We start from the raw sequence: 26,508 nt of genomic DNA on the forward strand, positions 1-26,508 counted from the left end.
AATAAAATATTCGGGCAAATTTGCAAAATAATATTAATATCTTACTTGTAATGGGCGTCGCGTCACACCCTACAATTATAAAATTAAGTTTTACACATTTCACAAGACTTTTTTTTTTAGCTCAGATATTTTCAAAGATTCTATTTTTTATTTCAAGAAGAGGCTTAATTTTGTGCTTATCCATTTTTTCTGCACCGCAAGTTTTGAACGACGAGCAAACATTCCTTAACCGCTTCGCTGCGTCGTCTTGAACACGTGTGACGTGTCAATATCACGACCGTCCACGTCGACGATCCAGTCGTGCTGCCTCTTGGTAATTGGAAACCCGACTTGGACCCTAGTACAGAGAGAAATTGCGAGGAAGCAGCAGAATGCTGATGCAAGCATGCCACGTCATTGCTCTCTTCAATATTTTTTTGTTTTTTATTATTATACCATGGTTTCTTTTTCTTTTTCAATTACCAAGGTTTTTTGTTCGTCCTGTAAAAAATTTTACATTGGGTTTTTTTAAACTAATAAATCTCTACATATCACTGCTCAACAAGATAATGCAATTAATTAGTAAGTAATTTTTTTTTTTAAGAGTATAGGCCATGTTCGGCAACCCTCCTTAAGAGTGAGGGATTAAAAATTTAATTTTTGCTAAGGAGTGGTTGTTTGGCAAGATGCGTAAAGATTAAGAAAGTTGAAGCAATACATTAAAAATGTCATGGTAGGAGAAAAATTGTAAAAGACCAATATAACCTTTAAGGTTTTTTTTTTTGTTTCATAGAATCCAATTAATAGTTAATGATGCTTTTAAATTGCATAAATTTATTTTCACATATAATCAATTTAAGGTGAATATTATATTCTAATAAATTTTCAGAAATTATAAATTTTAACTAATTAAAGAACAATCAAGTTGGATGAGCTTGATTTTTACACCTCCGACTGTTTATATTTAGCACAACTTCAATATATCTTTTTAAGCATCTCTTGTCTGTCATAGTTAAGAAAAATCAGGTTCATAACTTCAATTAAGGTTGAGATTTTGTGATCCATTAATATAAAAAAAAAACAATTAGAACTTCAATTCTTGATTTTCAAGTCCTTTACCAGTAATCCTACTGATGTTTTGGACTGGTACCAATGTACCAGCTGCATTTTGACTGGTACCAACGTACCAGTTGCCATAAATTGGTACTTAATTCATATTAATACTAGCAATGTAGTAACAATAAAAAGAAACACAAAAATGTAAAATTTGGTCTCCAAGTAGATTATAATATAGATTAAACATCTAACGTTTGGATTTGTTGTTTGGACATCAGAAATTACGATATTGCCCCGGCAGCACCTCCGCTGAAATGCTGCCGGCAACAATTTAGCCGTGCCCTATATATATATATATAATTTTATTTTTTAAAATTATCATATATGATAATGGATAAGATAAGGAAAAAAAATCATTACTTTTACCCATACCCGATAAGCTAACGAAAAAAAAAAAATCTTATTCTTACCTGTGTTTTCAGATACGATACGAGTCGGGTAAATGGATAAAAGGGTGTCATTGACACCCCTAATTGCATTCTATTATTTTTGAAAATATTAAAATAGATTATGCTACCGATTTATTTTATTATTTTATTAATACTACGAATATAAAAAAAAAATCAGTATAAATTGTTAGACAGAAAAGGTTAAACAAGCTAATTTGTTAAGGAAAAGAAAACAATTGTCATCGAGTTTTGCCTTGTGAGACTTTCCTTGATGGTAATGTATTCGTATAATCGTATTATTCTTTTTGTCTATGCGTTGATTTTAATGGCCATCTCTATCCAAAGTCCAGACTGTATATCGAACAATGTAAATTCCTTTTTAAAGGGAAATAACTAGTTATAGAAACTATCTATCTTTTATTCCAAATTTTATTTGCACAATGAGTATATTCTTTTTTCTTAAATTCTTGAAATTACTTCAGTTGCTTGCTCATTTGATTTCGATCAAGAAAAGATAATTTCTAGAAAAGGTCGGAAGTAAAATGAGTTTTTTCACGGTTGACCACATAAAAAAAATCACAACAAATAATATACACTTTATATGTAATTCGACACTAAGAATATTTCTGGATTAAATACCTAGGAACATATTTTACTTTAAAGAAAATATTCGTGGCCCTTTCATTACTTATTTTATCCATGTCTTTCATCACTTAGAAAACGTTATGTGCCAATTCTATCTTATGTCTACCGTAAAATTAAATATAAACTTATGGAAAAATTTTATGAGTTAGTATAATTCAATTTGAATTCAATTTATACTTTAAGATTTTTATTTGTCAATAAAAATTAATGACGCTTACAAAAGGTTCAATTGAATTTATGCGGGACAGGAATTAGAGTTTGATTCTTTTATCTTGATAAAGGCAGCCAGCTAACTCTCGACTCTTGTAATATATTCCCATATATCTCATCATATAATCAACCTGTACAAATTTCAAAAAAAAAAAAAAAAAAACAGAAAGGATTTCCCTTTGATTTAGATTTATATTATTATAATAATTAAGGAAGAACATTGATGGTAAAAATTATATTTAATTAAAACAGGACGTCGATATCATTGTCAACCATCTCCCCTCAACAATTAAATACACTAAAACGTTTCAATAAGAGAATCAAACATTTTAAAACAGGGTTGAAAAAAATACTTCGTCGCTCGCCGCTCGCCGCGTCTCGGAAGAGACTTCCTCATCATAGTGGTCCCACCAAGTGGGGCCCATGTCAGACCATTACAAAAGAACATCTAATAAACAATGCAAATTTGTAAAATTTCAATACAGTGAACCATGGCTCATGGAATCCCCGGTTGAATCGTCCTCAGTCGACCCCACCTCGCCTATGCCACGGGAACGCTATCCTCTGCGGAGTTTTTTCGTGCAGAGTTTTTAATCTGATCCGTTCGTTTCGGATCGGACAGACTGTATTAAGGGTTCACCAAATTTTGAATTTTTTAAAATTCGGACAAAATCTGATCTGATCCGTCCGATTCGAAACTAACTGACCAGATTAAAAGATCCGCACGGAAAACTCCGCAGAGGATACTTTTCCACGGCCACGGGCTTCATCTAAAAAAAAGTCGACCTCACCTCGTTAGAAGACCTCCAAAGTAGCTGACGCATGCCCTGACATAATAAATTGGGATGGTTTGCTCCGAGAGCAGACAAAATATCATTCCAAAAAGACTATGGTCAGGCTCACGTGTATCTCCATTAACCTTGTCAAACAGGGGACACGTGTCCCTTGCACGGCCTATAAATACACCGCCCGCCCTGCCTTCATTCATTCTGGTCTTCTGCTTTTGAGAAAACTCGAAAGCGATCAATTTTGCTGTTTTCCCCAATCTTTGTTTCCTTTCCGTGCTTTTTAGTAGGGATTTTAACCTAGCTGAGAAAATGAACGGCGGAGATTTGAACTTGCCTCCCGGCTTCCGGTTCCATCCAACGGACGAAGAGCTCGTGATGCACTACCTGTGCCGCCGCTGTGCGGGCCAGCCTATTAATGTCCCGATCATTGCTGAAATCGATCTTTACAAATACAACCCCTGGGAACTCCCTGGTTAGTACTTACAGCGCAGTTTCCGCGGATCTAGCTCAGTCTCTTTTAATTGAATCGTTAGATCGAGAAGTGATCCAATGGTGCATGATTCACTCATATTGATTTTACTGATTTACTTTTCCAGGCATGGCGATGTATGGGGAGAAGGAGTGGTATTTTTTCTCGCCACGCGACAGGAAGTATCCCAACGGGTGTAGGCCGAACCGGGCTGCGGGTTCGGGTTACTGGAAGGCGACTGGGGCTGATAAACCAGTCGGTTCGCCGAAACCAGTTGCCATAAAGAAGGCGCTTGTGTTCTACGCCGGAAAACCGCCCAAGGGTGTGAAAACCAACTGGATTATGCACGAGTACCGGCTTGCTGACGTGGATCGATCGGCTCGCAAGAAGAACAACAGCCTTAGGGTTCGTAATTTTCACAATTCTAAGAAAAATCCGATATATTTTTTGTGTAAAAATAAATCGAATTGCGATTCTCGCCGGTGCGAGGTAATGTAATTACTGGTTATACCTGGTTCACTATAATATGAGCACCGTCTCCCACTTGTTGCATAAAGTCGGTGGATGTTACTTTAGAAAGCATGCTCCAGGTGTACACAATAATTACTCCTTTTTATGTTTGTCAGTGGGGTCCGTTGCGGCAACTAGGTCAATTTGTCTTTTTAATTCCTAGGTCTGAAAAGAACAATAATTGAATAAATACACTATCTGGGCCCCACACTTCGTACTTATCGCCTCACAGAAGCCTAAGATAGCGGCGCCACATCTTTTAGCTAATACAAACAAAAACTTGTGTTGTCGCTATATTACTTTAATCAGATCCGTCGATCAAATATCTAATGTCTTGATATAATTTCTCACTTTACAGCTCGATGACTGGGTTCTCTGTCGGATCTACAACAAGAAAGGGGTGATCGAGAAACAACCCGTTGAGGAGGAGGAGCGCAAACCGGTCGGATCAAAGCGTCCGAGAGCGAATTACAGCCCGAACCGGACTGTGAATCCTAACCTGATGCAAACCGCACTCAAGAAAGAGGAGGTTGAATCCGAACTGGGTGAGATCTGGCACGTGACGCACGCGCCTCCGCAAATGACCCCACCGCCTCTTACCGACAACATGCTCTATTTCGACAAATCTGAGTCTGTGCCGCTGAACCCGTATAATGGGGACTCCAGTTGCTCAGAGCACGTGCTCTCCCCCGAATTCAAGTGCGAGGAGGAGGTCGATAGTCAGTCGAGCAATTACTGGGGAAACTGGGAGAATGCCCTTGGAATGGGATTTAATAACGAATTTGCAATTAACGGGTTCGGACCAGTTTCTCCTACTGGGTTTTGCCGAGACCCTGTTTTCCAGTCGGACATGTTCACTTACCTTCAGAAGCCCTTCTGATTTCGGAATCAGAGTGCTTTTAGTAATTTGTGCTAACATAATTCAGTAAAACGGTGATTGCTAACAAAAGTCTAGGACCGTTCTTAGCAGTTGGATCTGGCTGGGATGATTGAGGAATTGGGGATTAACTGAGAAGTGAGGGATTAATATGAGGTTCATATGTATCTGGGTAGTTTATTTCGTCACTAACCGACGGACCCATGTGTTTCAAAGAGGTGAAAAGAGGGATTAATTGATGTTCGACTCCTCTCCATTTCTCAACTGAATTGGAGAAAATTTCGAACGAAATTCCGCTTCAATACAGGTGCCAACAAAAGTGGCATTCAGGAGGGAATTAAAAAAAAAACGGCGTGTGCCATACCGAGAAGTTCGAATTTGATGTCAGAACAGGGGCGCGCACGAAGCCAAGGAAGAGATAGGTGCGGGAACATTTCCAGTTCTTTTAGAGTTGGGAGGACGAGGTGAACATTTATCATAACAATTGTCTGGAGAGAAATTTGATGGTCAATTAAGAGCAAACGATGGGTCGTAATCACGTGCTGAGGTGTACTCTGATAGATGTTTCTTTTGCATGTATCTATTTTAATCGTTTTTGTTTCCTTTTTAGTGCAATTTTCAGGAGTCATTTTCGCGGGTCGGGGGGATGACTCGAGAATCAATTTTGTTGTGCTTTTCTCCTTTTTAATGGATATGTTTCTTTAGTAGAAATCTTTCGCTTTCTCTGAAGAGAAGAAGCGACAATGTGCATGCATTTTACTTGGGTTAATTAAGAAACTGATAAACGCTAGAAAACCAGAAATGTAAACGTCTTTGATGCTCTCATATCCTTAGTGGGGTCACACATTTGTTAGCGACCTTTTTGGTAGAAAATTAGCAAATGCACGCAGTTAATAAACTTTAACTTTTGGGTTATATGCATGCAACTTGTGATGAAACTAGAATAACTTCTTCACTGCACAACTTCGTCTTATGTAGTTATGTCTGAGACGCTCCGTATTTTCAGCTCATCTAAACAGCTAATTAAGATTTTGCAACAAGCATATTTTAATGAATTCAAATTGTGGGAGACGACTTGAAAATTTACCGAATTAAATCAGATTAAAGGCTAAATATGGATGACGACATGTGCCTAACATTAATGGGTTAATATTTGCTCGCCTACTGTGGATGATTAATTTCAGAGGTTTTGACCTCACTTCATGCTCTGAAAGAAAAAGCTACATATGAGAGCCCTAAGATAAGAGCTTGGACCTCACTGAGTCACTTCATTATTTTCCTTGTATTTGCTTCAGATTTGTAATTTACAATACTGAATCACGGAAACAAATTTGCTGGAATCCACGGGGATTTTAGGGACCCTGAAATTCTCAATCCAACCATCTATATATTTCGTGATTTGTACATAAAATTCCGTATGCTTTGAGATTTGTGTGCGGACGAACTTAGACAGTTCGATTTGGAATTTCAGGGTCCCTGAAATCCTCAATGATTTCAGCAAATTTAATTTCCTGAATCACAAGTCTGATTGAAACATTTTTCACGTTTTCACTTAATGTTGTGTTTCAATGTAAGTGTCGAGATTGTTATGAAACAAGCATGCACGTTCAACACTGGTAGAAGGCTTATCAGAGGAGAGGACAGTTTGCTGCCATTTACTGATAACAATTGTCGATGAATGAAATGATAACTTGCAATTATCAGACATGCAGATTCAAATTTTCGAATAATGCACGTCTGTTAAACCCATGATTTTTATGACCACATTTTCGATGAATGAAATGCAAGTTATGGAACATTTTTCTTTTGAATAACAAGTTATGGAACATTTGAGATGCATGTGTATACAAATTCCCACACTCCATTCGGCCTCATTGTCTGTAACCTTTTCCCTCTCTATGTTTATAATGTTTTCTTTGCTATTTCTCTCTTTCTTGAGATACTCTTTATCCTATCCAAACAAGGCACTGTAAATGTTACAATCCTCGGTTAATATACCTCGGCAAAGACCATCCAATCCGAAGCCTGCGCCTTCACTGTCTGCACTGTTTCGAATAAATAAGAAAAGAATAAAAGGAGAAAAATTATCAAAGTGAGAAGGTTATATATTCACCTATGTACATAAATGAGAAAATGGGATCATAGAGCAGAAGGTCCAGACTTGGGAAGCCTGTCACAAGCTGTTTTGATCCATCCAATCTGGCCATTCTCATTGTCATAGACAACCATCAAATCTTGCAGGGTTATATCTAGGAGATACAAAAGGTGTTAAGAATTAGTATATTAGGAGAAAAGAAGTGAAGCTCAATGGACAAAAAGAGATAACAGCTCAACATGATTATAATCAATTTCATAATGAATAATATTACAAAGAACTTTATACCTCCAATAATACTAAAATCCTTCAGCCCAACCTCTGATCCATTGAGAATCCCCAAGCATGCATTTCCATATTTCTGAAAAGAAATGAAAGGGAAAAGAGAATGGCCAAACGTAAAACTCGATCAGTAATGCTTATACTATTCATCACAAATTTTTTATCAGTAACATAGTTTCAATCTGCTTTGTCTTTATAAGAGCAAGAACCTGTCAGCTAATCCAAAGTTAACTCGGCAATTTAAATCTTACCGTGACAACTAGATAGTTCTCAGGAGGTATCTCCAGGTTAGGTTTCTTGCCATTCACAAAGCTAAGAACCACTGATTTGAAGTACTTCTTGGCATCCGAAATAGACTTGAATGGCTTTTGACCTTTCCAACACAGAGGCAATGATGGGTCATCAGATGCCTCTTTTAATGGCGTGTTGCCTATGTCACTCTTCACCTGTACATTATCAGACATGCAGATTCAAATTTTACCATTCAATTCTCTCATTTAACACAAGCCTATTTTTAGATAACAAATTTACACCAAAAGTAGTACCTTACCACAAATATAAGAAGAGAAACTATGATACAACATATTAAAAACATAATCAGAACTCGCAACATAAAAAGGCTTCCATTGCCTGAGTAAGAGTGTTAAAGGCCAAGTAATAGGTTCTTTTCTACAGTAAAATGGGAGGGTACTTACAGATTTGTGATGAAGTATGACTACTGTTGCAATTTTGAAAAAGAAAAAAGAAACAATTAGTTAAAATTGAGATATTTTTAGTACCGCAGAAACTAGAGCTTGGTAAGCTTGTGAGGTGAAGTAGGTGTAGGAGCTACCACTGTCAAAAACCACATCCATTTTCTTTATGCAAAGAGATTTTCCCCCAAAGTACAAATTTGCGGGTCCTGGTGAGTAATACCTGTAACATTAATTCAAGATTAAGAGAAATTAATTACAATAATAAAAAAAAGATATATGGTACATATGGACTTTCGGAGTTAGATCAGTACACCATTCCTCATGGTTGTTTTGCTAAATGGAACAAAAAATGAAATTTCTAGCAGACCAAAGGTTGTCGACTTTAAAATCATACTATTGTTTTCATGTACCAGCACAGCACCAGTGAAGTTGAAAAACAAAAGCATCAACAATAGAAATTTTGTCAACCCATACTACATGAGAACCCAGTCTGCTGAACTCTCACATACATTTTGAAAAAGAAAAAAAAATCTATGCCAATTATACACTGGTCTAAATTAACTTAAAATTTGATTTGATAGACAAAAATACACAAGCATCCATATAAAAATAAAGTAATTAGTAAACAATAAAGCAATTAGGTAGTATTTGCTAATAAACTAATTTTTATAATACATATGTAAAAACATACAGCAAAATAAAAAAAAAACCTATACAATCAAGAACTTCCAAAAAAAAAAAAAATGTTGCATTGTTTAATGAAAATAGAAAATATCCCCACAGAAGTTGCCTCGGTTTCTAACACATTAATAAACTGATATACTGACAACCTAATTCTATATAAAAACTTTTATTTAAAGATAAAGATTTAACTGTGCAATATTTAAACAGAATAATAAATACATTTGATCTAACTTTCTTAATATTGTTATAAAAATATGAATTATATATGATCTTTTATGCTTGATTTTGTTGTTGCATCAACTTTAGATGGTGCTAAAGACTTTCAGCAAACACTCATACGGGCCTTTTTTATATAGATAACACATGACTGCTTTTTCAAGTTTAAAAATTTATATACTCACTTATGGGTGCGAGACAATGGAGCCCAGGAGACCTTAGAATAAGGCACTAGATCATCTCCAAAGAAGAGAAAGCCACCACCGTTCCTACCAAGGCAGTGGCCAACCACGTTGCGGGTCACACCTTGATCCTTTAATTGTGACACGATACTCACCTTACCTCCTCCCAGTCCTAAAACCCCATCTGTCAATGCTGGTGCATTTGGATTTGAAAGCTGTTGGTCATACCCACAACTGAATAAAGAAACTTAGGATTAAGTTCATGTTGACTTCTCTTATAGATAGTTTGTTTGCTGGCATATAAAAATCTACTTGGTTTAATGTCTGCATAGTTTACTGTAGTCAGATGCACCAGATAACATTTTTAACATGCTCACATCCTTCACTAAATGCTTGCAGACACAGTGAAACCATTAAACCAAAATGACAAAAGAATCTTTCCATTGAGGAAAAAAATTTATCTTTTGTAATGTTTCTCAAACTTTTGAGCTTCAACCTACCTCTACTGATCTAGATTGCATACAACCTAGTCTCTCAGAATTGTACTAGAAGTGGGGCATAACTAGGTTCATTTTAACAGAACATCTATGTTTATCATCTAGCCTAACTGTTGGAAGTCAAACACAAATAGCAACAGGAATTCTGGCTGCCAGCAGCAAAATGAGGAAATTGTTGTATGATGGCATAACGTGCAATAAAAAAAATACAAACCCAAAGGCGAGAGTAGGTCTAACAGTGGACGAGTTGGCAAGACGAAGGGTGAAGGCATCGGATACAAGTACACCAAGAGAGGAACCCTGATCAGCATACTGCACCTCATAGTCACATTGTGATGTGTCAGTGTCACACTGGCACAACGCAGAACATATAGGGTCACTACATGGGACCAGCTTTTGCTTTGTCGGCCGGTACAATGGGTGTGGCACCTGTTGTTAGGTTCATAAATGTTAGATTAAAGATTGCGGAAAATAATTTCCATGACCTGTTTAGGATCCCAAATTATCTTCTGCAAATGGGATTAGAAATTGTGATATAAGGCCCAAAACTTTTATAAATACCCATAAATATAACAAAATTATGAAATCTACCCATTTTTGAACGTATCTCGGAAATTGCCCAATCCGCTTACTCAGTTACCGGATTAAGAACAAATTTCCGCTAACTGTGCAACCGGATGCATGCAAATTGTTAAGTTACTGGGTAAGCGGAAAGAGGGCATTTGTTGGGTTAGAGTTGGGTTACCCACTTAGCGGAAGGGTGATTTTTTAAAAATAGCTTACGAAATCGTGATAGGGTAGACTAAAATTTTCGGTTAGTGAGTTAGCGGAAAGAGATCTAGTTATTCCTTCCCCGGTTTTGTAATGTGTCTCTATATTCGCAACAAATCTCATATCACACTTAGACGGAGAGAAAGGAAAGCCTCAGACAGAGAGGAAGGAAAGAGAAAAAAAAAAGTAATATTTTTTTTTATAATTAATTTGTAAATTATTTAATTTATGTTAGTTATTATTTTTTTTAAATATCAATTTTTTCAATTTTTAACTATCTATCTTTTTCTGAAATTATGTTAATTATCTTTTATACTAATTAGGATATTTTGATGTGTGTGGTAATTAATGAGCCAATAGGATCTATTTAAGTGCTACATGCTGTGTGGGGTATTATCAGCCGAAATTTTTATAAATACCCTAAAAAAACGAAATTACGAAATCTATCCAAAAATTGAATGGTATTATAACTGGATTTTGATTTAATTTCTGAAATTATGTTAGTTATTATTTTTTTTAAATATCAATTTTTAACTATCTATCTTTTTCTGAAATTATGTTAATTATTATTTCTTTTAAATATCAATTTTTATAATTGGTTTTGTAATCTGCTATAAATACGAAGCACACGATCACACGGAGAGAAAGGAAGACACTCAGACAGAGAGAAAGGAAGATAAAAAAGAAAAAGAAAAAGGTAATTTTTCTTATAATTAATTTGTAAATTATTTAATTTCTGAAATTATGTTACTTATTATTTAATTTGTTATAAATTATAGTTTATTATTTTTTATAATTAATTTTATTTAATTCAGAAAATATTCAAAACGGAGAAATTTTGTTGTACTTATAGTTCGTAAGCTATTTAAAAAAAAATCACCTTTCCGCTAACTGAGTAACCCAACTCTATTTTCGCTTACCCAGTAACCCAACAATTTGCATGCATCCAGTTGCCCAATTAGCGAAAATTTGTTCTTAATCCGGTTACTGAGTAAGCGGATTGGATAATTTCCGAGATACGTTCAAAAAGTTTGTAGATTTCGTAATTTTGTTATATTTTTGGGTATTTATAAAAATTTCGGGATATAAGACAACATCAACATTATTAATAAGGGTTGCTACTAATGCTCGATCTCAGTCATTCATTTTGACTTGAACATCCAAATTTAGGGGACACCTTAGATTGTTCCGAATGTTCTTTCCCATACAATGGATGAGGAGACAAAGATAGTTAATGAACGGCATATATTGAACCATTTCCCAATTAACAGTGAAATGATACTCAGTTTCTCTCAAATGTCACCGACACATATCTAAGATATGATAAATGCACCAAATTAACGGGATCAGTTATTAGAGAGTTACCTGATGAGCATAAATTATATATACTTTTTTCTAGGTTTCATAACTTGACCAATTTTCATGTATTTAGGTTAATTTAGTTTAATTTAATTTAGAATTATACCAAAAATCAAGTTACTGTTCAAGTCTATTTAAATTTCAGGAAATGAAGCAAATTATAGATCTACTCGCAAGCTTTCCGAAAAGTGGTAGAACAATGAAAACGGAGTTACGGATAATGAGTTATGCCCATTTGAAGTTTGGATCACAGCAAAAACTGAGGCAGGACACGGACCGTGCAAACTCCACGCAGGCTGCGCAGAAAGCAGACAAAGCAAATATGAAAAAATTCTAGCTTTTGACATCTTTTCGTATTTTTGTTATATCTTGGTCATACAAACTCTGTTTTAGACAAATAAAGGCTTGCTAGAAAGATGACAATGAGATCTACAATTCTAGAAAGGTTATAAATCAGAATTTGTAATGTGCAAGTCGCAGGAACCTTTTAAGAAAGGCATCAGCTGAGATTTATTGTCATGTCTCATGAGATCTTGATTGATTCACCTTCCATTCTTGGTTGCTTGCTCCCCAAGTCACAAAATAGCTATAAATGAGAGGGAGACAATAGGAGGAAGGACATCTTTCCTTTTGGGGAGGCCATCTCTGAGATACCAGATACCACCATTCTTCTCCACTTTGTTTCGAGGGCTTGGAAAGAGGAGGCTCGGCTTGGAGCTTATTTTCTTGGAGTTTTATCATTTCTTTCTTCTTTCTATTTGTTTTATTTTCTCTTTAACTATGTTAGTTTAGACTTTTTAGTTTCTAGGGTTATGATGTAGTCGAATACTTTATTTTATATGCAAGTTATTTGAATCTGTGTTGATGTTTGTGTTTACTTGTTTGAGTAGTATTTTAATTACTTGGTTGAAATTGTTTAGACTATTCTTGATTTACTGTTAGATGAACTTAAGCATCTTTCTTGTACTTTGGCCTTGATCTTTCTCTCAACCAGACTAAGTATATGAGGTAGGTTTGTGAGTCGAGAGGCGAGACTAATTAGCAGCTGAGATGTGAACTTTCCATGCGTCGAGAGATGGTGGATACCTTTAGTAAACCAGACAAGTAACTTAGGTAGAATACCAATAAACGAGAGTTGAGGTTTAGAAACCTAAAAAGGACAAAAATTGTAATTCTGTTACCGAGTTTTAGGGGTGTATAACGGGCGGGTCGATATTATTTTATTAAAATTTGAATCCAACCCGATTACACCGGGTTACAATAATTCTTTACTTGACCCACCCATAACCCAACCCAACCCATCTATTTTTTTATATACGGGTTATTACGAGTTATGGGGGTTAGACGGGTTAAACTGGTTATAATTTTGATCAAAAATCTATTATAATTTTTTTTACTATTTTTATTAAAACTAGATACAAATAAAAGTGACAAACATAAATAAAATAGAAATAATTTAACATATAACATCCATAAAAAAACATATTTAGAATGTAACATCCTAAAAAAAAAGACAGCGACATATAACAATCGCATATAAAATCCATGAAATAAAAAAACATAATAATTCAAATTCAAATTAAACTTAAAACTCTTAAATATCCTCAGATTGGGTAGAAATAAAGAATGCTTTAAACGTGAGGGGAGGAGTAAATAGAAAGAGAAGTTATGTAAAAATGTAGAAACATAGATTTGAGGCCGGGTCCGAGTATAAACGGGTTATTAAGAGCAAACCCATGACCCGACCCAGAGTAACAGATTTGTCAAAATCCAACCCGTACCCGACCCAGTAACATCTAAACCCGGTAAAATACGGGTCGGGTGGGTCGCCAGTATTTTTGTATACCCATACCGAGTTTATTAAGCCAATAAACGAGAGTTGAGGTTTAGGAACATCAGGTACGGTCAATAGAACCCTACACATAGCTTTCGACAAAGAAACAGACAGCTGCTGTATTAACTCGAGGGCCACGCGCCCTGCGTATGAGAATACGTGGCCCGCAGTTGGTACGAAAGGCAAAGTTGAAGATGAAATCAGAAACCCTGAAAACGTCTTTTTATTTCTGAATTAAACCAAGTTTATTTACTCTCTTAATTTTAATCTCTGTTATTGAATTACTTAGGAAATATAAACACCCAAATCAACTTTTTCAAACTTCTATTTTTTAAGTAATTTAGTTAAAATATAGTTAATACTTGAACTGTCATCTGGATCGATACCTGACCATACCATCGATAGGATTGTATACTTGTAGTCTGAGTCACAGTGTAGTTCAGGTTAAAAGGTATAGCTTGTTATACTAAAACTTTGTTCTATACTTTTAAGTGAACGTTACCTTTAGAGACAGTCTATTATTCAAGTAAGACATGATAATCATTTTCAAAATTCTGAAATTTCATCTCTTACTATTTTACTGCATAGATCCTAATGAAGATTCAGGTTGCTCTTTGAAAACCAATACATTCAATTTGCAGCCTAAATATTATTTCAAAGAGTAATATAGTACTTGACCAATTTATGGTAAGAAATAGAAATCAGTAACAGTTAGATTGAGAAAGAAATAAAAACTTCAAAGACAATTCCATTTGATGTCATACTCAAACCAGGTGGTATTAGTATAATCCAATCATCAGGGGCAGATCTATGAAGGCTCAGGGGTAGGCACTTGCCTACTCCTGGATTTAATTTTTTTTAGAATTAGTACTAATTTTTTGATGTGCCTACTCCTGATTTGATAGAGTGCCTACCCCTAACTCAAAAATACATTTGTTTTGATATGTTTTGGCTCAGTCCCTATTCTAAAAGAAGAAAATCTGGTTTAAATAAATTTGAGATTTGAGCAGTGGGAGAAGATAAATCATAAAGGAAAGAAGGAGAAAATGAAGAAGATATTTATAACAGTGGGACCCATTAAATTTATTACACATGGCATTTAACTTTTAGACAATTTCAGCTCAATTAGACTCACCAAAGCCCACAAGTGTTTTCGAGGAGTCCGAATTTGCTGTAATCCCGAGAGGACTTACAGGGCCCTGAAATTCTAATATCAACCGTTCAAATTTTTTCTGCACAGATCTCGAAAAAAGTAACTTTTCATGCACAAATCTCGAGAAAGACCAACGGTTCGGATTTGGATTACAGGGTCCTGTAATTCCCCAAGAATTAATGTTGTTAATTAATGTTGAAGATATTGAAGATTACCAAAGCAACCCGATCAAATAACAGCTAACCAGCTTTAATTAGCACACTGTTTAGGAATATACACCTATCTCAAATCTTCCCTATCTCAAATCTTCCCTGTAAGTGTAATCTGTTTATTATGGAAATAACAACCATAGAAAATTTGTGTATTAAGGAAATACCAATGGCTAGAAATCTTGTGTAATTAAGAAAGATCAAAAGGCTATTGATCTATAAATACACCTACGTACATTTTGTAAAGGCATCTTTTCATCAATAGAATATTCAATCAATAATTAACCTTCATCTCTTCTATGATATGTAAGAATTAATTTAACCTTTTGCATTTTCTTTACTTCTTAATTGTTATTTTATTTTATGATGTATATAACATTATTTGTTATGTAATATTGGAATTTACAATTTAACTATGTCAATTTTACAATTATTTTTATCTTTTGTATGATTTTATTTTATTATAAAAGTGGATCATACGAATATAGTATTGTATCCAATAAGTTAATGGGTTTAAACCCTATTAGTGCCCTACTCTGACCGAAATTCTGGATCCGCCCCTGCCAATCATATAAGAAAGAATATATCTTCCCTTCTACAGGAAAATCAATCAATTTCTATATCCGAGTCTACTATTCGAAAAGGTAAAGGAAAACAGAGAGGAAAAAGATGTTAGTTTAGGGAACCTTATGTAATGAGGACAGAACTGTAATTAATTTCAGGCACAGCATTTTGTAACTAATTTCAGGTCTCAAGAATACCTTAGAGCAACTGACACAAGGGGCATCACACTGTAGCCAAGTAAGGTCACTGCCCGTGTCCACATCTAGATAGTACGGCTTCGCTGGGTTCCCAATATTCATTGTCACATAGTACATCCTGTATAGATTCAATGTTTGCGTTAGGTTCTCAATTAGTTGGATAAATTCATATTTCATTAGCATTCTCATGTAGCTCACAAGCATGCCGCTACAAAGATAAATCCTTACAGACAGATAAAGAGGTGCTTATGCAAGTATGCAACACATTTGGCAAAGAAGGTCCAGTTGAAATTCGAGACAACAAAGGGTTCTTTTTATAAATTGAAAAAGGCCCATTTGAAAGGCGATTTTTTTTTTTTTTATCTTTTTTAGTAAAAAAAAAAATAGCGACTATGATAGCTGAGTTGGATTGGGAACTAACTTGATTAAGAAAATACTATTTTCATGATTCAAGACTTTTCTCCACTTTACCCGAACCTCAATGATTAATTCAATAAAAACCTGAATGTAGTGCGGTTTTATATACCAGATGTGCATTCCGCTAACAAGAGATATACTTCTCTTCATAAAGGTTTGAGAAAATGAGACTTGATTTGTTATCTCACAGTACAGCATAATTAAGGATGATTAAATTAAGCGGTTAAGGGAATAGCATCAGAAAGACTAGCTGGATTTTTTTATTTTTTTTGGTAAAAAGACTAGCTGGATTTTGGCTCACCCGTTCGGATAAACGTCACCAGAAAGGGGAAAAAGGGCAGAGGAATAGCCACATGGCGACGCCTCAGGCATGGATTGGGATTTAATAACGAATTTGCAATTAACGGGTTCGGACCAGTTTCTCCTACTGGGTTTTGCCGAGACCCTGTTTTCCAGTCGGACATGTTCACTTACCTTCAGAAGCCCTTCTGATTTCGGAATCAGAGTGATTTTAGTAATTTGTGCTAACATAATTCAGTAAAACGGTGATTGCTAACAAAAGTCTAGGACCGTTCTTAGCAGTTGGATCTGGCTGGGATGATTGAGGAATTGGGGATTAACTGAGAAGCAAGGGATTAAAATGAGGTTCATATGTATCTATGTTTGGGGGTAGTTTATTTCGTCACTAACCAGCGGGCCCATGTGTTTCAAAGAGGTGAAAAGAGGGATTAATTGATGTTCGACTCCTCTCCATTTCTCAACTGAATTGGAGAAAATTTCGAACGAAATTCCGCTTCAATACAGGTGCAACAAAAGAAGCATTCAGGAGAGAAATTTGATGTCAGAACGGGAGCGCGCACGAAGCCAAGGAAGAGATAGGTGCGGGGACATTTCCAGTTCTTTTAGAGTTGGAGGACGAGGTGAACATTTATCATAACAATTGTCTGGAGAGAAATTTGATGGTCGATTAAGAGCAAACGATGGGTCGTAATCACGTGCAGGTGTACTCTGATAGATGTTTCTTTTGCATGTATGTATTTTAATCGTTTTTGTTTCCTTTTTAGTGCTTCAATTTTCAGGAGTCATTTTCTCGGGTCGGGGGGATGACTCGAGAATCAATTTTGTTGTGCTTCTCCTCCTTTTTAATGGATGTCTCTTTAGTAGAAATCTTTCGCTTTCTCTGAAGAGAAGAAGCGGCAATGTGCATGCATTTTACTTGGCTTAATTAAGAAACTGATAAACGCTAGAAAACCAGAAATGTAAACGTCTTTGATGCTCTCATATCCTTAGTGGGGCCACACATTTGTTAGCGACCTTTTTGGTAGAAAATTAGCAACTGCACGCAGTTAATAACTTCTTCACTGCACAACTTTGTCTTATGTAGTTATGTTTGAGACCCTTGCTCCGTATTTTCAGCTCATCTAAACAGCTAATTAAGATTTTGCAACATGCATATTTTAATGAATTCAAAGTGTGGGAAACGACTTGAACTTTTATCGAATTAAATCAGATTAAAGGCAAAATATGGATGACGACATGTGCCTAACATTAATGGGTTAATTTTGCTCGCATACTGTGGATGATTAATTTCAGAGGTTTTGACCTCGCTTCATGCTCTGAAAGAAAAAGCTACATATGAGAGCCCTAAGATAAGAGCTTGGACCTCACTGAGTCACTTCATTATTTTCCTTGTATTTGCTTCAGATTTGTAATTTACAAAACTGAATCACAGGTCTGATTGAAACATTTTTCACGTTTTCACTTAACGTTGTGTTTCAATGTAAGCGTCGAAATTGTTATGAAACAAGCATACACGTTTAACACTGGTAGGCGTCGTATCAGAGGAGAGGACAGTTTGCTGCCATTTACTGATATCAATTCTCGATGAATGAAATTATAACTTGCAATTATCAGACATACAAATTCAAATTTTCGAATAATGCACGTCTGTTAAACCCAGGATTTTTATGAGCACATTTTCGATGAATGAAATGCAAGTTATGGAACATTTTTCTTTGAATAATAAGTTATGGAACATTTGAGATGCATGTGTATACAAATTCCTACACTCCATTCGGCCTCATTGTCTGTAACCTTTTCCCTCTCTATGTTTATAATGTTTTCTTTGCTATTTCTCTCTTTCTTGAGATACTCTTTATCCTATCCAAACAAGGCACTGTAAATGTTACAATCCTCGGTTAATATACCTCGGCAAAGACCATCCAATCCGAAGCCTGCGCCTTCACTATCTGCACTGTTTCAAATAAATAAGAAAAGAATAAAAGGAGAAAAATTATCAAAGTGAGAAGGGTATATATTCACCTATGTACATAAATGAGAAAATGGGATCATAGAGGAGAAGGTCTAGACTTGGGAAGCCTGTCACAAGCTGTTTTGATCCATCCAATCTGGCCATTCTCATTGTCATAGACAACCATCAAATCTTGCAGGGTTATATCTAGGAGATACAAAAGGTGTTAAGAATTATTATATTAGGAGATAATAAATGAAGCTCAATGGACAAAAAGAGATAACAGCTCAACATGGTTATAATCAATTTCATAATGAATAATATTACAAAGAACTTTATACCTCCAATAATACTAAAATCCTTCAGCCCAACCTCTGATCCATTGAGAATCCCCAAGCATACATTTCCATATTTCTGAAAAGAAAAGAAAGGGAAAAGAGAATGGCCAAAAGTAAAACTCAATCAGTAATGCTTATACTATGCATCACAAATTTTTTATCAGTGACATAGTTTCAATCTACTTTGTCTTTATAAGAGCAAGAACCTGTCAGCTAATCCAAAGTTAACTTGGCAATTTAAATCTTACCGTGACAACTAGATAGTTCTCAGGAGGTATCTCCAGGTTAGGCTTCTTGCCATTTACAAAGCTAAGAACCACTGATTTGAAGTACTTCTTGGCATCCGAAATAGACTTGAATGGCTTTTGACCTTTCCAACACAGAGGCAATGATGGGTCATCAGATACCTCTTTTAATGGCGTGTTTCCTATGTCACTCTTCACCTGTACATTATCAGAGATGCAGATTCAAATTTTACCATTCAATTCTCTCATTTAACACAAGCCTATTTTTAGATAACAAATTTACACCAAAAGTAGTACCTTACCACAAATATAAGAAGAGAAACTATGATACAACATATTAAAAACATAATCAGAACTCGCAACATAAAAAGGCTTCCATTGCCTAAATAAGAGTGTTAAAGGCCAAGTAATAGGTTCTTTTCTACAGTAAAATGGGAGGGTCCTTACAGATTTGTGATGAAATATGACTACCGTTGCAATTTTGAAAAAGAAACAATTAGTTAAAATTGAGATATTTTTAGTACCGCAGAAACTAGAGCTTGGTAAGGTTGTGAGGTGAAGTAGGTGTAGGAGCTACCACTGTCAAAAACCACATCCATTTTCTTTATGCCAAGAGATTTTCCCCCAAAGTACAAATTTGCGGGTCCTGGTGAGTAATACCTGCCACATTAATTCAAGATTAAGAGAAATTAATTACAATAATAGAAAAAAAGATATATGGTACATATGGACTTTCAGAGTTAGATCAGTACACCATTCCTCATGGTTGTTTTGCTAAATGGAACAAAAAATGAAATTTCTAGCAGACCAAAGGTTGTCAACTTTAAAATCATACTATTGTTTTCATGTACCAGTACAGCACCAGTGAAGTTGAAAAACAAAAGCATCAACAATAGAAATTTTGTCAACCCATACTACATGAGAACCCAGTCTGCTGAACTCTAACATACATTTTGAAAAAGAAAAAAAATCTATGCCAATTATACACTGGTCTAAATTAACTTAAAATTTGATTTGATAGCCAAAAATACACAAGCATCCATATAAAAATAAAGTAATTAGTAAACAATAAAGCAATTAGGTATAGTATTTGCTAATAAACTAATTTTTATGATACATATGTAAAAACATACAGCAAAATAAAAAATAAACCTATACAATCAAGAACTTCCTAAAAAAAAACACCGCATTGTTTAATAAATTTAGAAAATATCCCCACAGAAGTTACGTCGGTTTCTAACACATTAATAAACTGATATACTGACAACCTAATTCTATATAAAAACTTTTATTTAAAGATAAAGATTTAACTGTGCAATATTTAAACAGAATAACAAATACATTTGATCTAACTTTCTTAGTACATTGTTATAAAAATATAAATTATATATGATCTTTTATGCTTGATTTTGTCGTTGCATCAACTTTAGATGGTGCTAAAGACTTTCGGCAAACACTCATAAGAATTTATATAGATAACACACAACTGCTTTTTCAAGTTTAAAAATTTATATACTCACTTATGGGTGCGAGACAATGGAGCCCAGGAGACCTTAGAATAAGGCACTAGATCATCTCCAAAGAAGAGAAAGCCACCACCGTTCCTACCAAGGCAGTGGCCAACCACGTTGCGGGTCACACCTTGATCCTTTAATTGTGACATGATACTCACCTTACCGCCTCCCAGTCCCAAAACCCCATCTGTCAATGCTGGTGCATTTGGATTTGAAAGCTGTTGGTCGTACCCACAACTGAATAAAGAAAATTAGGATTAAGTTCATGTTGACTTCTCTCTTAGATAGCATGTTTGCTGGGATATAAAAATCTACTTGGTTTAATGTCTGCATAGTTTACTGTAAGTCAGATGCACCAGATAACATTTTTAACATGCTCACATCCTTCACTAAATGCTTGCAGACACAGTGAAACCATTAAACCAAAATGACCAAAGAATCTTTCCATTGAGGAAAAACAAAGAAAAACAAATTATCTTTTGTAATGTTTCTCAAACTTTTGGGCTTCAACCTACCTCTACTGATCTAAATTGCATACAACCTAAGTCTCTCAGAATTGAACTAGAAGTAGGGCATAACTAGGTTCATTTTAACAGAACATCTATGTTTATCATCTAGCCTAACTGTTGGAAGTCATATACAAATAGCAACAGGAATTCTGGCTGCCAGCAGCAAAATGCGGAAATTGTTGTATGATGGAATAACGTGCAATAAAAAAATACAAACCCAAAGGCGAGAGTAGGTCTAACAGTGGACGAGTTGGCAAGACGAAGGGTGAAGGCATCGGATACAAGTACACCAAGAGAGGAACCCTGATCAGCATACTGCACCTCATAGTCACATTGTGATGTTTCACAATGGCGCAATGCAGAACATATAGGGTCACTGCATGGGACCAGCTTTTGCTTTGTCGGCCGGTACAATGGGTGTGGCACCTGTTGTTAGGTTCATAAATGTTAGATTAAAGATTGAGGAAAAATAATTTCCATGACCTGTTTAGGATCCCAAATTATCTTCTGCAAATGGGATTACAATTGTGATATAAGACAACATCAACATTATTAATAAGGATTGCTTCTAATGCTGGATCTCAGTCATTCATTTTGACTTGAACATCCAAATTTAGGGGACACTTTAGATTGTTCCGAATGTTCTTTCCCATACAATGGATGAGGAGACAAAGATAGTTACTGAACTGCATATAATGAACCATTTCCCAATTAACAGTGAAATGATACTCAGTTTCTCTCAAATGTCACCGATACATATCTAAGATATGATAAATGCACCAAATTAACAGGATCAGTTATTAGAGAGTCCTACTTACCTTTAGAGACAGTCTATTATTCAAGTAAGACATGATAATCATTTTCAAATTTCTTAAATTTCATCGCTTACTATTTTACTGCATAGATCCTAATGAAGATGCAGGTTGCTCTTTGAAAACCAATACATTCAATTTGCAGACTAAATATTATTTCAAAGAGTAATATAGTACTTGACCAATTTATGGTAAGAAATAGAAATCAGTAACAGTTAGATTGAGAAAGAGATAAAAACTTCAAAGACATAATTCCATTTGATGTCATACTCAAACCATGTTGGTGCTTATACAAACCAGGTAGTATTAGTATAATCCAATCATATAAGAAAGAATATATCTTTCCTTCTACAGGAAAATCAATCAATTTCTATAGATGTTAGTTTAGGGAACCTTATGTAATGAGGACAGAACTGTAATTAATTTCAGGCACAGCATTTTGTAACTAATTTCAGGTCTCAAGAATACCTTAGAGCAACTGACACAAGGGGCATCACACTGTAGCCAAGTAAGGTCACTGCCAGTGTCCACATCTAGATAGTATGGCTTTGCTGGGTTCCCAATATTCATTGTCACATAATACATCCTGTATAGATTCAATGTTTGCGTTAGGTTCTCAATTAGTTGGATAAATTCATATTTCATTAGCATTCTCATATAGCTCACAAGCATGCCGCTACAAAGATAAATCCTTACAGACAGATAAAGGGGTGCTTTTATGCATAATAAGAGGCGTGCTTATGCAACACATTTGGTAAAGAAGGTCCCAGTTGAAATTCGAGACAACAAAGGGTTCTTTTTATAAATTGAAAAAGGCCCATTTGAAAGGCGATTTTTTTTTTAATCTTTTTTCGTTAAAAAAAATAGCGACTATGATAGCTGAGTTGGACTGATAAATTGAATACTGGAACTAACTTGATTAAGAAAATACTATTCATGATTCAAGACTTTCTCCACTTTACCCGAACCTCAATGATTAATTCAATAAAAACCTGAATGTACTGCGGTTTTATATACCAGATGTGCATTCCGCTAACAAGAGATATACTTCTCTTCATAAAGGTTTGAGAAAATGAGGCTTGATTTGTTATCTCACAGTACAGCATAATTAAGGATGATTAAATTAAGCTGAGTGGTTAAGGGAATAGCATCAGAAAGACTAGCTGGATTTTTTTTTTTTTTTGGTAAAAAGACTAGCTAGATTTTGGCTCACCCGTTCGGATAAACGTCACCGGAAAGGGGAAAAACGGCAGAGGAACCGCCACGTGGCGACGCCTCAGACATGGATTGGGATTTGGACTTCTTGTACGACGAGGATGCTGCCGCGTTGGAAACGGACGGCGCAGCGGCGATTAGAATAAGCAAACCGAGAAGTAGATGGAGTATTTGCTGAGGCTTCGCCATTATATATGCAGAGAGAGAGAGAAAGAGAGAGAGAGAGGAAGACAAAGACAGAAATGTGGATTAATGTAACTTGACTGTTCGAGTAAGGTGGGTGCCTTTTATAGAGAAGAGAAAATACCAGGAAGTTTGCTCTCTTTTTATGGAGTCGTTTGTGTTTTCTTCTGGTAATTTATTGCAGGAGGTTAAGTTTGGAAAAAGGAATGTTTGCAGTCAAACCCCTGTTTTCTTTTTTATTTTAAGTGCTATGACATATACATCTAATATTTTTTTTTGGAGATGAAGAGTACGCGTTACGGTGTTGATGTATATTTTGCATACATGTACTTGAGAGTTGAGATGTCAAGAAGTTAACGTTGTACTACTAAATAGTAAATACTAAATTTTTCTTGATATTTCAATACGTAACAGTTAATATTTTATAGTGACATACATAACAGGTAATATGACAAAAATTCCAAAAAGTTTCGTAAATATCAAACAGGTTGGAAACAAATTTTGATCCGATTTTACCGTATCGCGGAGAATATTCTGACTAAAAAAAAGACATTTCACACGAGATACTGTATAGTAACGGTAAAAAACAAATATTTTAGAAGATTTGGATTTATAACGTTACCATACAGTAATAATACCAGGAGTTTGTCCAGGACCAAATGCTGTGGGACTGCTGCCCCAGAAGTGGGACCCACCCGAAGTTGTAATCAACTGTCTGACCCCAGGGAGGAGATACATCTTGTGGGCCACGCTTGCAGAGAGATTGCGTTTCCTCGGGATTACTTCCGGTCTTTCAAGTGAAACCGCGTAACGACGTTCATAAAGGGGTGGGTCCCACTTCAGTGTGATCTTCTGTCTGTTTATTTTAGTTCATTTTTTCAAGTATTACCTTTTCTTCCTCCAGAAAAAAGTAACTTTCCGAGTCTCTTTCCAAACGGCCCCCTATTTTGGAATAATTCGGATCTAGTGCACCAGCTGACAGAAAAAAATAATGACTATGACATCTGAGTCTTCAGTTTTAATCTGGAACGAATCTCAAAATAGACTCCTTAGTCCTTACAATATCTAAATAGGTACACAATTTTAATCGTTCGGCTGAGAGCTAGAGTGCGGTACATGCGAAAATACATATTCATTTTGGAGAGTCTGACCGACGAAAAGACTTCGATAATGCAGTTTATATTGTGAACAGTGTTTTTATATTTTATTGTGTGTGTGTGTTGTATGAAGTTATAATTATTTTGTTAAAATCTTTATCTTCATATTCCGAATAAAGAATGTAACATAATAGTTTTGACTTCATGTAGCACACAAATCATATGCAAGATACTTATTTTATTTTTAAATCTTAGTAGAGGCTGCGAATGATATGCAACATTGTCTTGATTTTATTATCTGTGTTAGTTTGTGTATTGTATGAAGTAAAAATTACTTTGTTAAAATCTTTATTCATCTGAGTGCATCAATTGTTGGCATCAGAGATAGATTGAAGAAGAGCCAATGGTGTCGATTGATCCTCTTTTTTTTTTAAATGTATTATATATCATTTTCTATATAATTTAAAGTAAAATGTCAAGTACGGTAAAATTGACTTTCATGTTTTGTAAAAAAAGAAAATATATATTTGACTCCCATATATATATTTGATTCCATAGTTCGAAAATCTGACTCCAACCCTAGTTGACTGTATAAAAAGTACAACACTAAATCACAATTGTTTTGATAGTCTAACCAAAGCCTAAAGGTCTTGAAATCAAAAGGAAAAAATACAATCTGACAAAAAATATTAAAAAGTGAATAATCTATGTAAGAAGTGTAATATTAAAAAATAATAGGAGAAAGTTAGGAATTTATGACATGAAACTATGTATATTAATTTCAAATCAAGCAAAATAACAATTACATTATCTACAAGATTAATTCAAACCAATGCAAATTAAAATTCTACAAGATTGCTATAATATTTCAATTAAAATTGTATTTAATTTGCAAGGTGAATTGCAAGATGTTAAAAAAGAATATTAAACTTGAACGAGTCTAATAAATTGAATGAAGATAATTGTAAAGCTACATTTTTTTTTGCAATTATAAGGATGTACGTACATGGCCTTAGACAGGACAGGCTAACTACATATTATTATTTTGGTATGGTTTAATGATATTTTTCAATCAAAATTTATTTATTGAGCATGTGATAATTTGATAAACAGTTTTTCTAACAACTTTGAAAAATAATTGAGAACTACATCTTACTATCTAACACGATTAATTAATAGCATTCTTCTCCATATGTGAGTCGCAGGTTCAAAATTTAAAACATGTGATTGAGGGAAATTTAAAACTATTGACCCTCTTTCCCTAATCCCTACTAATGAGAACATTGAATAAAAATTCTCAGAAGTTCTGAATATGTAAATATAATATGCAGTAGAAAAAAAATATATTCCGGAGTCTATTTTTTTTATTTTTTTTATTTTTTTTTGGAAAACTCAGTAGTGGCTACCGAGTGTTTCCGGAGTCTCATTTTCAAATTTGTACTTATGAGAAATTTGAACTTGAAATTTTAGAAATTATTCCGGGGTAATTTCGTAAACCATCTTCATTTTGCAGTAAACTGTAAGTGTTGCCTGTCTGTTTGTTTATCCTACAAGCAATTATAAGAAGTGGTAACATGGTTACACATGAACTTCACGCCTAGGTCAGCTAATAAAATACATCAAAATATTAGTTTATAATTCTGCTATGAGTACTAAATGCTATTAGTTTACAACTAGGTAAGGCATAAAGACCCCTTTATTCCAAGCCTTTGCTTCCTTCTTGATTGATTCTAAACTTTGCCATTAGCATAAAGTAGTGCATAAAGGCAATGAGACATTAAAGGGAGTATAATAATATACTTTGTTTACTTTGCAGGGTTGCTTATTAATATTCTTTACTAAAGAGGGCTGCTTTGTATTTATTGTTAATTTAGATACTGACATCTTGATATGTTGACCTTGACTTCCCGATTAGATTTATATAAAAAACATATTAAAAAAATTGGTGCTGATATATTGCTCCCAATATAGCTACCAGCAGAGGCAGAATTAAAAAAATTGGATTGGAGCAGAGACATAAAAATATAATATGTGTGTTTATAATCACATAATAGAACTCTCAGTGTTAATTTACGAGCACACATTTAACATATTATAACAAAGAGTGAACTATATAAAATTTAAAAAAGCATTCAATTAAAATTTAGTATATATGAATAATTTTTTTTTTAATTATTAGAGTGACTAAATATTTTCTGACTTAATT

General features: G+C 34.7%; 3 protein-coding genes across 9 annotated transcripts; 1 reads left to right on the forward strand and 2 right to left on the reverse strand.

Moving 5' to 3' along the window:
• Positions 1-3,314: 3,314 nt before the first annotated feature.
• Positions 3,315-5,294, forward strand: LOC144553048 (NAC transcription factor 32-like). The gene is made up of 3 exons (XM_078301124.1): positions 3,315-3,599; positions 3,724-4,001; positions 4,465-5,294. Exons 1-3 carry the CDS (start codon positions 3,437-3,439, stop codon positions 4,984-4,986), a joined length of 963 nt encoding a protein of 320 aa, XP_078157250.1. The 5' UTR covers positions 3,315-3,436; the 3' UTR covers positions 4,987-5,294.
• Positions 5,295-6,867: 1,573 nt separating this feature from the next.
• LOC144552993 (aspartic proteinase Asp1-like) lies at positions 6,868-16,965 on the reverse strand. Of its 4 annotated transcripts, none has more exons than XM_078301058.1 (9): positions 16,440-16,965; positions 15,722-15,839; positions 9,849-10,063; positions 9,141-9,371; positions 8,140-8,275; positions 7,612-7,806; positions 7,367-7,439; positions 7,145-7,232; positions 6,868-7,028 (listed from the first exon to the last, which is right to left on the reverse strand). In XM_078301058.1, exons 1-9 carry the CDS (start codon positions 16,667-16,669, stop codon positions 6,935-6,937), a joined length of 1,380 nt encoding a protein of 459 aa, XP_078157184.1. In that variant the 5' UTR covers positions 16,670-16,965; the 3' UTR covers positions 6,868-6,934. The 4 variants fall into 4 exon arrangements, with proteins under 4 accessions (XP_078157184.1, XP_078157199.1, XP_078157192.1 ...); XM_078301073.1 differs by having other exon boundaries at positions 6,868-7,023; positions 7,097-7,232; XM_078301066.1 differs by having other exon boundaries at positions 7,097-7,232.
• Positions 16,966-18,146: 1,181 nt separating this feature from the next.
• LOC144553020 (aspartic proteinase Asp1-like) lies at positions 18,147-23,271 on the reverse strand. 4 transcript variants are annotated; one of them, XM_078301099.1, is made up of 9 exons: positions 23,021-23,271; positions 22,276-22,393; positions 21,213-21,421; positions 20,493-20,723; positions 19,497-19,632; positions 18,976-19,170; positions 18,731-18,803; positions 18,461-18,596; positions 18,147-18,392 (listed from the first exon to the last, which is right to left on the reverse strand). In XM_078301099.1, exons 1-8 carry the CDS (start codon positions 23,209-23,211, stop codon positions 18,487-18,489), a joined length of 1,263 nt encoding a protein of 420 aa, XP_078157225.1. In that variant the 5' UTR covers positions 23,212-23,271; the 3' UTR covers positions 18,147-18,392; positions 18,461-18,486. The 4 variants fall into 4 exon arrangements, with proteins under 4 accessions (XP_078157225.1, XP_078157239.1, XP_078157218.1 ...); XM_078301113.1 differs by having other exon boundaries at positions 18,147-18,387; positions 18,509-18,596; positions 23,021-23,269; XM_078301092.1 differs by having other exon boundaries at positions 18,509-18,596; positions 23,021-23,269.
• Positions 23,272-26,508: the final 3,237 nt, after the last annotated feature.

The sequence above is a fragment of the Carex rostrata genome, chromosome 1, assembly GCF_964058835.1.
Source record: "Carex rostrata chromosome 1, lpCarRost1.2, whole genome shotgun sequence".
In the NCBI taxonomy this organism is placed as follows: Eukaryota; Viridiplantae; Streptophyta; class Magnoliopsida; order Poales; family Cyperaceae; genus Carex; species Carex rostrata.

Excerpts from the sequence above, each read along its gene's own strand:
- LOC144553048 (XM_078301124.1), top strand. The coding sequence starts at position 3,437 with ATGAACGGCGGAGATTTGAACTTGCCTCCCGGCTTCCGGTTCCATCCA. Across the intron at positions 3,600-3,723 it reads CAACCCCTGGGAACTCCCTG|GCATGGCGATGTATGGGGAG; the intron begins GTTAGTACTTAC and ends TTACTTTTCCAG. Across the intron at positions 4,002-4,464 it reads AGAAGAACAACAGCCTTAGG|CTCGATGACTGGGTTCTCTG; the intron begins GTTCGTAATTTT and ends CTCACTTTACAG.
- LOC144553020 (XM_078301092.1), bottom strand. The coding sequence starts at position 23,211 with ATGGCGAAGCCTCAGCAAATACTCCATCTACTTCTCGGTTTGCTTATT. Across the intron at positions 20,724-21,212 it reads AGACCTACTCTCGCCTTTGG|TTGTGGGTACGACCAACAGC; the intron begins GTTTGTATTTTT and ends TTCTTTATTCAG. Across the intron at positions 18,804-18,975 it reads AGAACTATCTAGTTGTCACG|AAATATGGAAATGTATGCTT; the intron begins GTAAGATTTAAA and ends TTTTCTTTTCAG.
- LOC144552993 (XM_078301058.1), bottom strand. The coding sequence starts at position 16,669 with ATGTTAGCACAAATTACTAAAATCACTCTGATTCCGAAATCAGAAGGG. Across the intron at positions 10,064-15,721 it reads CTTGTGTCAGTTGCTCTAAG|GTGCCACACCCATTGTACCG; the intron begins GTATTCTTGAGA and ends ACCTAACAACAG. Across the intron at positions 8,276-9,140 it reads CCATTGTCTCGCACCCATAA|GTATTACTCACCAGGACCCG; the intron begins GTGAGTATATAA and ends TTAATGTTACAG.